Source organism: Felis catus, chromosome B2, assembly GCF_018350175.1.
Source record: "Felis catus isolate Fca126 chromosome B2, F.catus_Fca126_mat1.0, whole genome shotgun sequence".
Taxonomy (NCBI): Eukaryota; Metazoa; Chordata; class Mammalia; order Carnivora; family Felidae; genus Felis; species Felis catus.
In genome coordinates, this window is record NC_058372.1 from 5,505,513 (window position 1) to 5,519,595 (window position 14,083).

Here is a 14,083-nt window from a genome sequence, read left to right on the forward strand (position 1 = left end):
TATTTTTTTTGAGAGAGAGAGAGAGAGAGAGAGTAAGTGGGGGAGAGACAGAGAGAGGGAGACACAGAATCCGAAGCAGGCTCCAGGCTCTGAGCTGTCAGCACAGAGCCCGTCACAGGCTCTAACTCGTGAGCTATGAGATCATGACCCAAGTCAAAGTCGGATGCTTAACCGACTGAGCCACCCAGGTGCCCCATAGATTTTTATTAGAATGCACACTAAGTCTCTAAGTCTCAATACCAAATGAAAGATTATAGAATCTGGCAGATGCTCATTCAATATCTGTTGTTGGAACAGCATTAAGTCTAAGTGAGAAAAATGCAGACTGATTTGTTTTGATCTGTTTTCTTTTGTGGTCGTTTTGTAAGAAATAGTACTATTTTGTACCTAATCTGTATATTTCCCATCATTAATTGAAGCTCTCAAGATCACTTTTCCCATTGATGGTGTGACATTTTATGTTTCCGTGGTCCTCTCAAATTTTGTACTAAGTGAATATATAGTCACTTTATATCTGAATGTCTATATCACTTGCTGATATGTGGGCATATTTGTGGTTATATAGTCATCTTACGATAGAATTCAGTAGACTCCCATAAGTGCATTTATCTCAGACTATTTTAAATAAAATTTGGAACGTGATAGATACTGCAGAGAAAGACATCTCACACAAAAATTTGTTTTTGTCTACTATTTATTGATGGCAGCTCCTTGAATTATAGAGTTTACTCATAAAGATAAGCTGAATTGAATATATTGTAACTTACCACTGCATGTTAAGGTGGAAGGGTAGCCATCAGTCAAAGCTAAGTTACATCTTTAGCAGGGCATCAATTCTGATCAAAATTTATCATCCTCTCCAGGAATTCCTGTGGAGCGGATATAAAACACCTGAAATGCTAAGTGTTTAAGAGATCTCACTTCAGTTGTCTAAGGCAAATGGAAGCATGCTGTCTGTAAAATGTTGGAACGGTTAAATTGAAAATGCCCTCAGATTTAGTGAACAGTTCAGGCATACTACCTGTGCCAAGTAGATTAGATGACAAATTATCTGATCCCTTTATTCAGAATGACTGATTTGGGCTTATTTGCACATTGCGCTGTGTATCTCCTTACCCTGAGTGAGGACCACAGCTCACAGAATCTCCAGTGCCCGTCTCAGGATTAGATGACTTTGGAAAGTGGTGATAACTTGCTTCATACAATTACAGTGGTATTGGCATTGTCGAGCGTAGTATTTTAAAGCATATTGTTGCTGGTAGATGAAAGCACATGTTGGAGTCTTAGATTCTCAAAGGAGTAATTTAGTAATAATTGGGATTAGTAACCAACTTTTTAAAATGCACAGTCCAGTTTCATGTTTGGGCCGGGTATTCAATCCCTTAAGTCTATACCGTGTTTGTAATTTGGAAACAAATATTTAGAAACGTTTTTCGGTCTTGCGTCTCAAGTTTCGTTGACTGCAGATAGAGTTTGAAAATTTCAAATCCTGGGGCGCCTAGGTGGCTCAGTCGGTTCAGTGTCCGACTTCAGCTCAGGTCACGATCTCGCATTCCGTGAGTTCGAGCCTTGCGTCGGGCTCTGGGCTGACAGCTCAGAGCCTGGAGCCTGCTTCGGATTCTGTGTCTCCCTCTCTCTGTGCCCCTCCCCCGCTCATGCTCTGTCTCTCTCTATCTCAAAAATAAATAAACGTTAAAAAAATTAAAAAAAAAAAAGAAAATTTCAAATCCGCGTTTCTCTCCGGTCTTGGGTTTTGGGGATTCCTTGCATGAATTCTTAGTAGTTTTCTGAAGCTAAGGAGTCTTTTATTTCTTTGTCTGAGGTGATTGTTAATGACCATGCTAATTAGGCACGCAAGTTGCAGGTGCCTTGTTTCCTGGGATGGGTTCTGCGCGCAACCTTCTGTACGTCTGGTCCTGCCGCCTCCTCACCCCAACTCCCTGCAGACAGATTACCATGTTGTAATTCATTCAGGCGTTTTAGCTAAGGTGTGAACTCCAGTAAATGTCTGCATAGCAAGAATGATTGGTATTTTCATGACATACAGTTTCTAGTTACATTTATGTCATCGAGAAGAAGGTGGTCCGCTTTGGTTTAACTTGGGCATGAATGGATGAACTGTTTGAGTTTCTGCAAGAATGCTTGGATTTCATTGGATGTGCTCATGCATGGGGGACATAGGCTTAGCAACAGCTTTATGGTGCTGACATCTGTGACAAATTCATTGGAAGGCGAGAGTCAGAAAAGATGAGATTTGACCTCCGTTCAGCCCTTGCTACCTCCGTGGCCTCTGAGTTCGGTTTTATAGGACCTCTCTATCTGGTCCTATAGGACCAGGATCTGGTCTATAGGACCACAGGGAATCATCTGGGAAGAGTGGTCCACACTCCTGTCTTCACTTCTTCACCGTTTTTTCAAACCACACCCCAGTGTAAGCTGGTCTTCATGCTCTACTGAAGTTCCTCTCACCTCGTTGACCGATCACTGGCATGCCAACGTTGGAGGACACTTTACCCATCGCTCCTTTGTTGTTGCTTTCATTTTCCCAGGGCTTCCTGGACAGCTTGCTCCTTTCTTTCTTTCTTTCTTTCTTTCTTTCTTTCTTTCTTTCTTTCTTTCTTTCTTTCTTTCTTTCTTTCTTTCTTTCCTTCTTTTCTTTTCTTTTCTTTTCTTTTTTCTTTTCTTTTCTTTCTTTCTCTTTTCTTTCTTTCCTCTTTCTTCCTTCCATCTTCCTTCCTTCCTTTCTTCTTTCTTTCCTCTTTCTTTCTTTCTTTCCTTCTTTCCCTTATTCTTTCTTTCTTTCTTTCTTTCTTTCTTTCTTTCTTTCTTTCTTTCTTTCTTTCTTTTCTTTTCTTTTTTTTTTCTTTTCTTCTTTCTTCCTTCCATCTTCCTTCCTTCCTTTCTTCTTTCTTTCCTCTTTCTTTCTTTCCTCTTCCTTCCTTCTTCCTTCCTTTCTTTCTCTCTCTCTCTCTCTCTCTGTCTCTCTCTCTGTCTCTCTCTCTCTCTCATCCCTGTCCTTATTTGTTGTCAGTCTTTGCACATTCCTCCTCTTCCCATCCTTTAAATGCTGTCTCCTTGAACTTGAGCCCCCAATCATCTTCTCTTCTCATTGCAGGTTGTTGTCCAGACCCATGACTTTACATTTTAATTTTTTTTAATGTTTATTTATTCTTGAGAGGGAGAGACAGACAGAACATGAACAGGGGAGGGGCAGAGCGGGAGAGGGACACAGAATCCGAAGCAGGCTCCAGGCTCTGAGCTGTCGGCACAGAGCCCGATGCGGGGCTTGAACTCCCGAGCCGTGAGATCATGACCTGAGCTGAAGTCGGACGCTCAACCGACTGAGCCACCCGGTGCCCCTAGACCCATGACTTTATTTACCAACTGCATTCTGACCATTCCCAGATCAATATCCTCCTTCTAGAGCTTTATCCTAGTTAACACGTTTGTATTTCCAGCCACTTACCTTGATGTGTCTGTGGAGATGCTTAGCAGGAGACTCCAGCCAGTACATCCAGTTCAGAACTCCTCGCCTCCCTTCTCACCACCCACCACCGTCCCCCTTGTCCTCTGGCCCTCACCGTGGTAAATAGCGCTACTAATCGCTTATGCATCCAGGCTGTAAACCTGAGTCCCCTGTGGCTCTTTCACCTCATCCCTTTCCCTCCAGGCAGTCATGGAGCCCTGCCAGGACAGCCTTGCTTCCCTTGTGTTCACTCTGCCCATCCCTCTGGTGCTGCCTTCACGCAGGACCTACAGGACTGTGCAGACCACAGTCCCCAGAGCAGTGCCTTTCCTGCCACCACAGCAGGTGCTGCGGGTTCTGTGCTCTGGACCTGGGGACCCGTCATTCCCTGCCCTAGCTCCCATCCCATTGTGGGAACTCTGCAGGCTACCAGCCTGGGGTAGCTTCCATCTGACCCACATTCCAGCCTTTCCTTCCTGCATCTCAGCCGGTCTGCTCACTCTGACCTGATGCTTCCCGCTCGGCAGTGACCTGCGAGAGCACCTTGAGTGGTACCTTCCCTATCTCCTCCCTCCACACACGCCCTGCCCAGGGTTCCCCAACCCCGTCCATCGAGGCAGCCCTCTTTCAGGACAGCGCCCCGCCCCCAGTCCCCCAGAGAGTCTTCATCATCTTTAAGATCAAGTTCAGAGTCTGTTCTATGAGACAAAGTTTTTTTCTTTTTTAATTTATTTTTTGTTTAAAAACATTTCTTTTAATGTTTATTTTTGAGAGAGTACTCTCTCAGTCTCTCCCTCTCCTTCTGTCCCTTCCCTGCTCCTGCATGCTGTCTCTCCAAGATAAAAAAAAATTAAATAAATAAACCACTTATTTAAAAAGTCATGAATTCTATATATTGTAAGTGCATGCTTCATTCTTTGTAACTCTGAATATTAATTTTTTTATTTTTATTTAAAAAAATTTTAACATTTATTATTGAGAGACAGAGAGAGACGGAGCATGAGCAGGGGAGGGGCAGAGAGAGGGGGAGACACAGAATCCAAAGTAGGCTCCAGGCTCCCAGCTGTCAGCACAGAGCCCGACACGGGGCTGAAACTCATAAACTGCGAGATCATTACCTGAGCCGAAGTCAGACACCTAACGGACTGAGCCACCCAGGTGCCCCTGAATATTACTAATTTTGATAAAAACCTGAAACATATGTATCTAAAAAAGATGAATGCAGAAATGTAGGGATAAGAACAAAATTGTCTGTGATCTGGGGCGGTCAATGATAATAATCCTACTTTTAAGTTGTGCTTACACTTGGAAAATTGTGTTGCACCCATTTAAATTTTTTTTTTCAACGTTTATTTATTTATTTTTTTGGGACAGAGAGAGACAGAGCATGAACGGGGGAGGGGCAGAGAGAGAGGGAGACACAGAATCGGAAACAGGCTCCAGGCTCTGAGCCATCAGCCCAGAGCCTGACACGGGGCTCGAACTCCCGGACCGCGAGATCGTGACCTGGCTGAAGTCGGACGCTTAACCGACTGCGCCACCCAGGCGCCCCTGTGTTGCACCCATTTAAAGCCAAGGTAAAATAACCATGGTGGTTAAGATCAACTCTATGCAAAGAGTTACAATTGCTTAATAGATGCAAACAGATTTAAACATCAATTACAGAGCAGATGATAGTTAATACCCTGGAGAGGAAGTCAGGGAATGGAAAGAAGTCAAATATTTCACCACGATTGAGAAAACTCAGCTTCCATAAGTGTATGGATACGGTCATTGTCACGTACTATTCTGAATTGCCAAAGAAGATGAAATCTTGTGATATTCTGGTTTCCGTAAAGAGTTTCCAAGTGAGTTTGTGGGACATGATGAAACATAGGGAGAAGGTCAGCGATTAAAAAACATTTGGGTTACGTGGCGGTACCATCTCAGGCGTGCTCAGAACATTAGCTGCTGTTTGACCTGATTCTTCCCGATGATGATATGCTTTAATCTGGGGAAGTGGCGGGAGGACATGGGCTACGTCCCACCGAGGGTCAGGGGCGGGTTGGCCAACGTCCTCTCACGAGGACACGCCGTTGCACGTGGGCCCATTCTTCGTCTCTGCCTCGCTGCTTCCTGAATGTAGGGAGACTGCTTCACACTGGGCCAGCTTTCCGGAAGCACTTTCTTTAAATTTCAGTAAGATATGATGACAAAAATCTATCTCCACGAAGAGTTACGTGTTAGAAATTCAATACATTTCACGTGTGCATGGGGATCCCATTAACGTTAGCTAATGAAGATAACTTCTGTGTCTCCTTGCCAATTTTGATCTTAATTCTGCCTCTGGTAACTGATGTGATAACATAGAAAGAGTGCATGATTTTTCTTGTAAGTAAGCCTAGATATTTTTTTCTTCTTAGAGTATTGTCTTACACACTGAAAGTTACAGACTCCTTGTTTCCCACATTTTTTTTCTCTACTGGGTTTAATGAGCTACATTTTAAAATCAATGTCTTGTTTCTAATTGAGCATTTCTGTATGAGGCAGTCTCAGTAGTAAATCATAGTAAAATGTTTATAGTCACATTAAACTTTTCTTGCTTACATGTAGAACTTCCACTTAGTAGATATCTAATATTTCCATAAAGTACTCAGAACCAGGCATCACTCCATTATTTTTCTTCTTTGCCCCGATAAGTTTCCATTGATTTCAAACACAGAGCACATCAAAATATGGCTTATCATGCTATTTAAAAATAATTTTTAGTGGGGCGCCTGGGTGGCGCAGTCGGTTAAGCATCCGACTTCAGCCAGGTCACTATCTCGCGGTCCGTGAGTTCAAGCCCTGCGTTGGGCTCTGGGCTGATGGCTCAGAGCCTGGAGCCTGTTTCCGATTCTATGTCTCCCTCTCTCTCTGCCCCTCCCCCGTTCATGCTCTGTCTCTCTCTGTCCCAAAAATAAATAAATGTTGAAAAAAAATAAAAATAATTTTTAGTAATTCTGGTGAGGAGGTACGCCTTAAACAAGACGGTTGGGCTTAAACAGTAATTCTCATCAGTTACTTGCGTGTGTCATTCATCACTTGGTAACTTCTCTTACTCAAGAACGTTAGAGTATTGTGACATTACTCAACTGAAATATCGACACCCTGAAACTGGGAAACCTCTTCATTTCTCTTGTTCTAGTTGTGGAAACTAAACAAACATGAGTGTCTATTTTCCCTTTCTGCAGGGAAACGGATTCCTATTTATTATGAACTCCACAGTGGTGCCGTTTCATTCTTTAGGCAATAAAATTCATAAGGGACAAGTGAAAAATAATTGAGGAGCGTTTTTATTTTTTACCAGCGTCTTTGCTGTTGCTTTACGGTGTAATATACACTAAAAATGTCTCTTTGCGATTCAAACAGGAGAGATTAGAGCTGAATGTGGGTGTGTGTGCATCCGAGCGTTGGATTTGATCCTTAATGTAGTAATTGAATGGGAGCAGTATTGTGTATCAAATTTATCCCTGCTCTTTAGTTTGTTAGCGAATGGCTTTTATTACAGATGTTTTCGGGTAGGGGAAGACATTAAAAAAATTGAATCCCTTTTCTTCTGGCAGATGGGTGGGTGTCTGGGGGGTGGTGCTGGTTTTTGCACCTTGTAGAGGAGTGAGAAAGAGAGGTGATAGCAGGAGAACAAAAAGCAGTGGGTTTGCAGGGGCTTTTCTGAACACCCCATCCAGCAGGTGCCTGCAGGAGTCGGAAAGGGGATTTGCCATGGCTACTGCCCTGATATTCTCTCTAGACCATGACTTTTATTTATTTATTTACTTATTTGTATTTTTAATGTTTTTTTATTTTATTTTTGAGAGAGAAAGAGCATGAGCAGGGGAGGGGAAGAGAGAGAGAGAGAGAGAGAGAGAGAGAGAGAGAGAGAGAGAGAGAGATGGGATCAGAGGCTCTGAAGCGGCTGTGCTGACAGCAGTGAGCCCAGTGTGGGGTTTGAACTCACGAACTGAGAGATCATGACCTGAGCTGAAGTGGGGTGCTTAACTGACTGAGCCATCCAGGCGCCCCTAGACCATGACTTTTAGACACATGGTGTGTTAGTTTCCTATTGGTGCTGTAACAACTCACCACAAACTGGGCACTTTACGACAACAGATTCTTGATATTACAGTCCCGGAGGTCAGATTTCCAAAATGGTCCTCATTGGCCTATAATCAGAGCCCTGGCAGGGCTTTGTTCCTTCTGGAGTCTCTAAGGGGGAAAATTTGTACCCTTGCCTTTTTCAGTTTTCAAAGGTCTACAGTTCCCTGGTTTATGTCCCCCTCCATCTTCAAAGCCAGCCATGACCTGGCGAGCCTTTCTCACACGCTGTCACCATGGCCCCCATCCTCTTGCCCCTCTCTCTCATTTATGAGGACCTTTGTGATTACACTGGGTCCACGAGAATAATACGGGACAGTCTCCCCATCTCGCGGCCAGCTGATTAGCAACAGTAATTCTATCTTGAGCCTTAATTCACCTCTGCCGTGCAATGTAGCACAATGACAGTAACAGGGGATTAGGACATGGGTATCTTTGCGGGGCTGTTACTTTGCCCACCACAATAGCATACATAGTTGATCCCTGTGTTGGCCACACTCCAGCCTTCTTGCTCTTCAACCTTCATTATCCCCCTCCTCATCCAGATGCTGTACTGCCACCTGTTGGCCAAATGGGGGCATAAACCATGTAAGGGCATGAAGAATTAATCCACTGGCTCCTGGCTTCTAAATGGCATGCTCCTGGGGTGCTTGGCTAGCTCAGTTGGTGGAGCATGCAAGTCTTGATCTTGGGGTGGTGAGTTTGAACCCCACACTGGGGGTAGAGATTACTTAAAAACAAAGTCTTTAAAAATAGTGAATGAGTGGATGCTCCTTACATTTTATTTCAGTGCAGCAAGTATCTTCATTCTCTCAACAAATCCCTTTTGAACGACTGTGTGCAGAACTCTGTTACACGCGGGGGATACAGCATTAAACGATGACGTGGGCATGGTACCCGCTCTCTTGGAGCTTATGGTTTGGTGGAGACTGGCAAACACTAAAACAGGAAAATAAACCTGAGAAAATGTCAGCTAGAAGTAGGTGCTAGTCAGAGAATTAAAATACAACAATATTAGGGCGCCTGGGTGGCTCAGTCGGTTAAACGTCCGACTTCGGCTCAGGTCATGATCTCACAGTTTGTGAGTTCGAGCCCCGCGTCGGGCTCTGTGCTAACGGCTCAGAGCCTGGAGCCTGCTTCCGATTCTGTGTCTCTCCATCTCTCGGCCCCTCCCCTGCTCATTCTCTGTGTCTGTTTCTCAGTAATAAATAAACATTAAACAATTAAAAAAAAAACCAACAATATGAATGACTGGGTGGCTACTGGAACAGGAAGGAGGAGAGTTTCCTGAGATCTGGGCAATGAGGAGCAGCCAGTGTTGTGAAAAAAGGGGAAAGAATATTTCAGGGAGAAGGCATAAGAAGTACAAAGGTGGGAATGAACTTTCTGCTGGAGAAGCAGAATGAATGTAGCTGGAGTTTAACGGGCAAAGGGAATGTGGTAGGAAGCGTGTGCCAAGAAAGAGGTAAGTACCAGATCACACCCTTGTGAGCCATGGTAAAGACCTTGGGTTCTATGCATGATGGAACAATGTGAGAGAGGTTCTAAATACTTTGTATCATCTGTTGAGTGCACTGGGCTACTTTGTGGGGGATGAATTACAGGATAGCAAGAGTTGAAGAAGAGAGATGTTGATGTGTAAGCTTTGCAGTTGCCCATCCTGCAGATGATGATGATTAGTCCAAGTTGATAATGGAAATAGGGATAATATTCACAGATTTGGGATATATTTAAAAGGAAATTGAATTGACAAGACAACAATGGAATGGATACACGGAATGAGAGCAAGAAGGAAGTCAGGATAATTTCAAGATTTGGGGATTGAGTGGTACTGACATTTCCCGGAGTGGGGAATAGGGTTGATGGGCAGTTGGCCGGCAGAGGAACAGAGTTCTCTTTTGATGATGTTAAGATGCCCATTTGATATCAAAGGTGAGATGTCAAGTTAGGAGATTGGAGATACAAGTTTGGGGATCTCTGAAGAGGCTGGTACAGATCAGAGAATCATTGGCCTATGGCTGGTGTTCAAACCATGATCTTGGTGAGCTTGTCTAAGGAGAGTGTGTGAGTAGAGAATAGTGGTCCACCACTTAGAGGGTGGACAGAGAAGGCTGAGTTGGCCAAGGAGACTGAGAAGCAGCAGCCAGCAGTGCTGCTGAAACCCGGAGAGCGAAATGGAGAAATGGAGACAGAGAGAGCGCCAGACTCCTAGACTCCCAACAGGCAGCCGCACAGGGACAAGGCTGAAAGGCATCACCTGGATGTTGAGGGCACAGGCGTGAGATGTGAGCTAACACCGTGGGCTCTGCGGGCGGGCTGTGATGGCAGTCCCTGCACGGGATGAAGAGGACGTGTGGTAAGGCGGAGTTGGAGATCTCAGTGGAGTTGAGAAGCCAGAGTATTGAGGCCTGGGTGTGGAACGGTTCATCACCTGAGTATTGAAAGCACTCAGGTGATAGATACAGGATGGAGAAGACCGGATTGGGGAGGTTGCCTCTAAAATGAGACATTCAGTGGAGAGACTGGGGATTTGTATGAGTTAATCACATAAGTCAAAATTGTATCAAAACCAGGATGTCCACATGCTCAGGGGACATTTTGGAAGAGAAAATTCAATACTTGGCCACGGTGCAGGGGACAGGGTTAAAGGGGCGTAGAGCTAGAGGGGACTCAACATGGGAGAGAGAGATCAAACCAGGAACTTGTCTTTTGACTTAAATTTCAATAAGCATTTCCCGAGGACTTAGTGGGCAGGGCACTGTGCTTATTCCTGGCAAACAAGGACCCATAAGGCAGGAAAGGAGCTACAAGGCATGTACGTGGAAAGATAAATAGCCCATGACTCTATGACCTTTCCACAAGATGCTAAGCCTGTAAAGAGCAACCCTTTCAGGTGTCCCAGGGTGACTTTTGTGTGTTGGACCTTGATACATATTTACCCATCGATCAGATGAATGAAATGCACCCTGTTCGTTTAAAAACAATTTTTCATCGTTCAGTATTGTCCCTTAATTGCAGTGTGGTATACCGTGTGCAGCAACCTGTGTTCAGATAACATTTAGTGATACGGGAAATGCTCAGGATGTGATTTTAAAGTAAAAAAACAGCCTTAGAAAATTATATGTACAGTAAGATTCCACTTTCATGAATGAGTGTGTGCGCACGTGCATCTGTGTGTGTGTGTGTGTGTGTGTGTGTGCGTAAGGAGAAGGAGGGAGAGAGAAAGGGAGGGAAAATCTGTTGTCAAATTATTAGAGGTGATTGTCTCTGCATCATGAGGTTAGAAGGATGTTTATTTTCTTCATTTTCCACGTTTTCAAAAATGCATACATATTATATAAACAGTTTATAATCAGCGCATGCTGTGTGAAAATGTTTTTTCTCTAGAAATTCCTGTTTCTCTATTTTTAATTGTATATAACATGTATAGTAAACGTTGAAATCCTAGTAGGCTGTCTCCTATCACAGAGTAATTTTCTAGCTGTTGTTCCTTTTTTTTCCTTTTGTTGCCACTGTTCCTGTGACTTCCTTCTGACCTTCCCTTCTTGCTCTGCTGCAGGAGACAGACATCAGTTCGCTGATGAGCAAGGCCCTCCGCCCACGCCACAGACGCACACTTTTCTCTTTCTGCTCTCTGTGTCGCCACACAAGACACTGAGTTTTCTTGATTTGTCTCTTTGCCTTTTCTACCCTGTGGCTGCCATTTTCCATTCCAGCGCCCTTTCAATTTTATTTTATTTGTTACCATTGATTTCATTCTTCTTTTCCGGTGAAATGTTTATTCTGAAACACATCGGTAAGTCATTTGTAGTTCTGGTTGGATACAGTTAAGCATTTCGTTGAATGTGAGTATTTAAGAATATATTCCGTTTGTATCTGTAGGTTGCTCTTGGGAGTGTCTTTGAAAGCAAGTGCAACACATGAATGCTAAAATGTCACCCAAAAAGTCAGGTACTTAGGTCATCGCCATAGTGTAGCGTCCTTCTTCGCAGGTTTGACTCCAGGGATATTTCGGGGCTGAGTGTGATTGTTGTCTTCTAAAGTAATCCAGAAGGTAGCAATGAATGTCACACATGCCTGGTTTTCCTTTTAAAACCATACTGGAGATAACATTTGATAAATTGTGCAGCCTGTGTTTCGAAATCTGCCTGTGAACATCCACGAGGTTACGAACTCCACATGTGAATAAGACAGTATTTATTTCTGTTGTTTCCACCATTGTTGGAAATTGTTTCCACCATTGTTGCGTTGAGTTCCAAGGTTCAAGTTCCGAGTCCTTGAGAGACCAATAGCTTACCCAGTCTCTGTTGCCTCCACTTTTGTGGACTGGACTACTCCTTTCCACTTTTCCTCCTTTATGACAGAATAATTGTAAGTTATTTTCCTAGCCCCTTGCGGTGGCTTTCCCTGTACTTTTGTTAGGTGAAGGATGGCTTTGTTCAGTGCACGACCAGAACTCTATGCATTTATTCCTACATCTGTGAGGATGTCCTCGCATTCTCTGTTTCACTTTCTATATTCTTTCTTCTGATGTGGCTGGGATTTTGGCTGAGATTTCATTGTGGATCCGTGTTCTCGGTTGCAAGACAGGACAGAGTCAGGACATAATCCTTAGATATGCCGTATGGTACATGTCTTTGGGGGAGGATTAGTACTAGTGGTAATGACAATGCTGACATCATCATTGGTAATGGTTTTGTAAGGATTCCTATATACGTGTATATTTTTAATGTTCGTGTACCTATAGGTGATTTAAGTGAGAAAACCCATGAATGAAAAATTACTCTGGATGGCGTAAGCATACAAGAGCTGATGGAAGAAGGGGTCAGTGGGTGGAAAGACTTTGTTGAGTGATAGGAAGGACCAGCCTGGGACTGAATGATTGCTGTAGATAATCCTCAAAATGAGTTAATCCATGCGAATTAATCTTAGGCATATAATCAGCTTTGAGGGCAGCTGTCTCCTTTTTAAAAAGGAGAGTAGAGCAGCCAATATCTAGTCAAGGTACAAAAAAAAGTAATTAAAAAGGAAAATGGTTTCTCTAGGAGAAACCAGAAGGGCTAAGTGCCCGCAGCCCTTGGATACACCCCCTCTTACAGCGCTTTGTCAGGGAGCCCTACTGGGGGCGTGTGTGCATGTCTGCAGACATGCATTGGTCTGCAGGCAAGTTGAGAGGACGGTCTACACCTCATTTATACCTTAGGTGGCCACATCGACTGGCACGGTGCCTTTTACATCACTGAGCCTCCACGAATGTAAGAATCTGTTTCACGTTTAATCAAGAGTGACTTTATAACTTGAACACTATGGAGTGTTTTCATGTGACACGTGTCCGGTCACTGTGCTCTGGGAAGCAAGCTTCTATTGGGGAAATAGAGGGGGTTTCAAGACAAAAGGTGAAACCGTACTTGGTACAGTGCAGGGGGTAATCTAGTCCTATAATAGATTAGCAGAGAAGGAGGTGAGTTCTCCATTCCTGGAGATCCTTAAAAAATGGCCAGAGGAAACCTCTGTGAGAAGGACCGAAGCCTTAAACCTACTTGGGGGGCACGCAGAGAGAATGACAGACGGTTCTGGGATTCTTTGATGATGGGGCCCGGAGGAGACAAGACTGAGGGGAAACAGGAAAACGACTTCAGATACGGAAAGCAGGTATCGCTGCTTTCAGTGGGGAAAACAGGTCACGGGAGCTTAACCTAAAGTCTTAGAGATTTAGGTTCCATTTTACACGTAAGGATTTTAAGACCTAGGTTGTGAAAATCCTGCGGAAATCTGCAAAATAAAAAATTGATTTGTGTGAGACCCGGAGTCAGCTCTGTGATTTCTCTTCGGAAAGGAGAGCTTCTAAAACTAGTGTTTTCAGGCACCAAGCATCGTCACTGCTTCCTGGATAGGAGTGGCGAGCAGATAATAGGTGTGAGGTCCTCTCTGTGTAAATACATCTGCAGGGTTGTGTTACTAAGTCAGCAGCCAGAGGGTGAGAGAGGGGTCTGGGACGCAGCTCTGCCCTGCTGGGTCCACCTCATCTTGGCCACTGTCCCTCTTCCCAGTGTGAAAATGCAGAAGAATTGGGGGGGAGGGTACAAAGGGAGCCAAAATACCTATTAGAAAACATGATCTTCGTTAGGTATTTGATTGTAATTTCAGCATTCAGCCACACGATGTCACAATTGGATTTTGATTTTCACTGTGCATTTGTCTCCAATAATAGATGAAGGCGTCTTCAAAGCTGGAGCAGAGAGGTCTGAGACACAGGGGGCAGCAGAAGTCCAAGAAGATGAAGATACTCAAGTCGAGATCCCAGTTGATCAGGTAGTCTCCATGTCTTTTTTTTTTAATATGAAATTTATTGTCAAATTGGCTTCCATACAACACCCAGTGCTCATCCCAAAAGGTGCCCTCCTCAATACCCATCACCCACCCTCCCCTCCCTCCCACCCCCCATCAACCCTCAGTTGGTTCTCAGTTTTTAAGAGTCTCTTATGCTTTGGCTGTCTCCTTCTC

At 44.0% G+C, this 14,083-nt stretch overlaps 1 protein-coding gene across 4 annotated transcripts in view; it reads left to right on the forward strand.

The window, feature by feature from the left end:
* Positions 1 to 14,083, forward strand: part of DCDC2 (doublecortin domain containing 2) — a 165,929-nt gene that overhangs the window by 124,902 nt on the left and 26,944 nt on the right. For all 4 annotated transcript variants that reach the window (XM_045057058.1, XM_023253620.2, XM_045057060.1 and 1 more), the window contains one exon: positions 13,791 to 13,891. In XM_045057058.1, the coding sequence (XP_044912993.1) occupies positions 13,791 to 13,891 (101 nt within the window). The remainder of the gene's footprint in view (positions 1 to 13,790; positions 13,892 to 14,083) is intronic.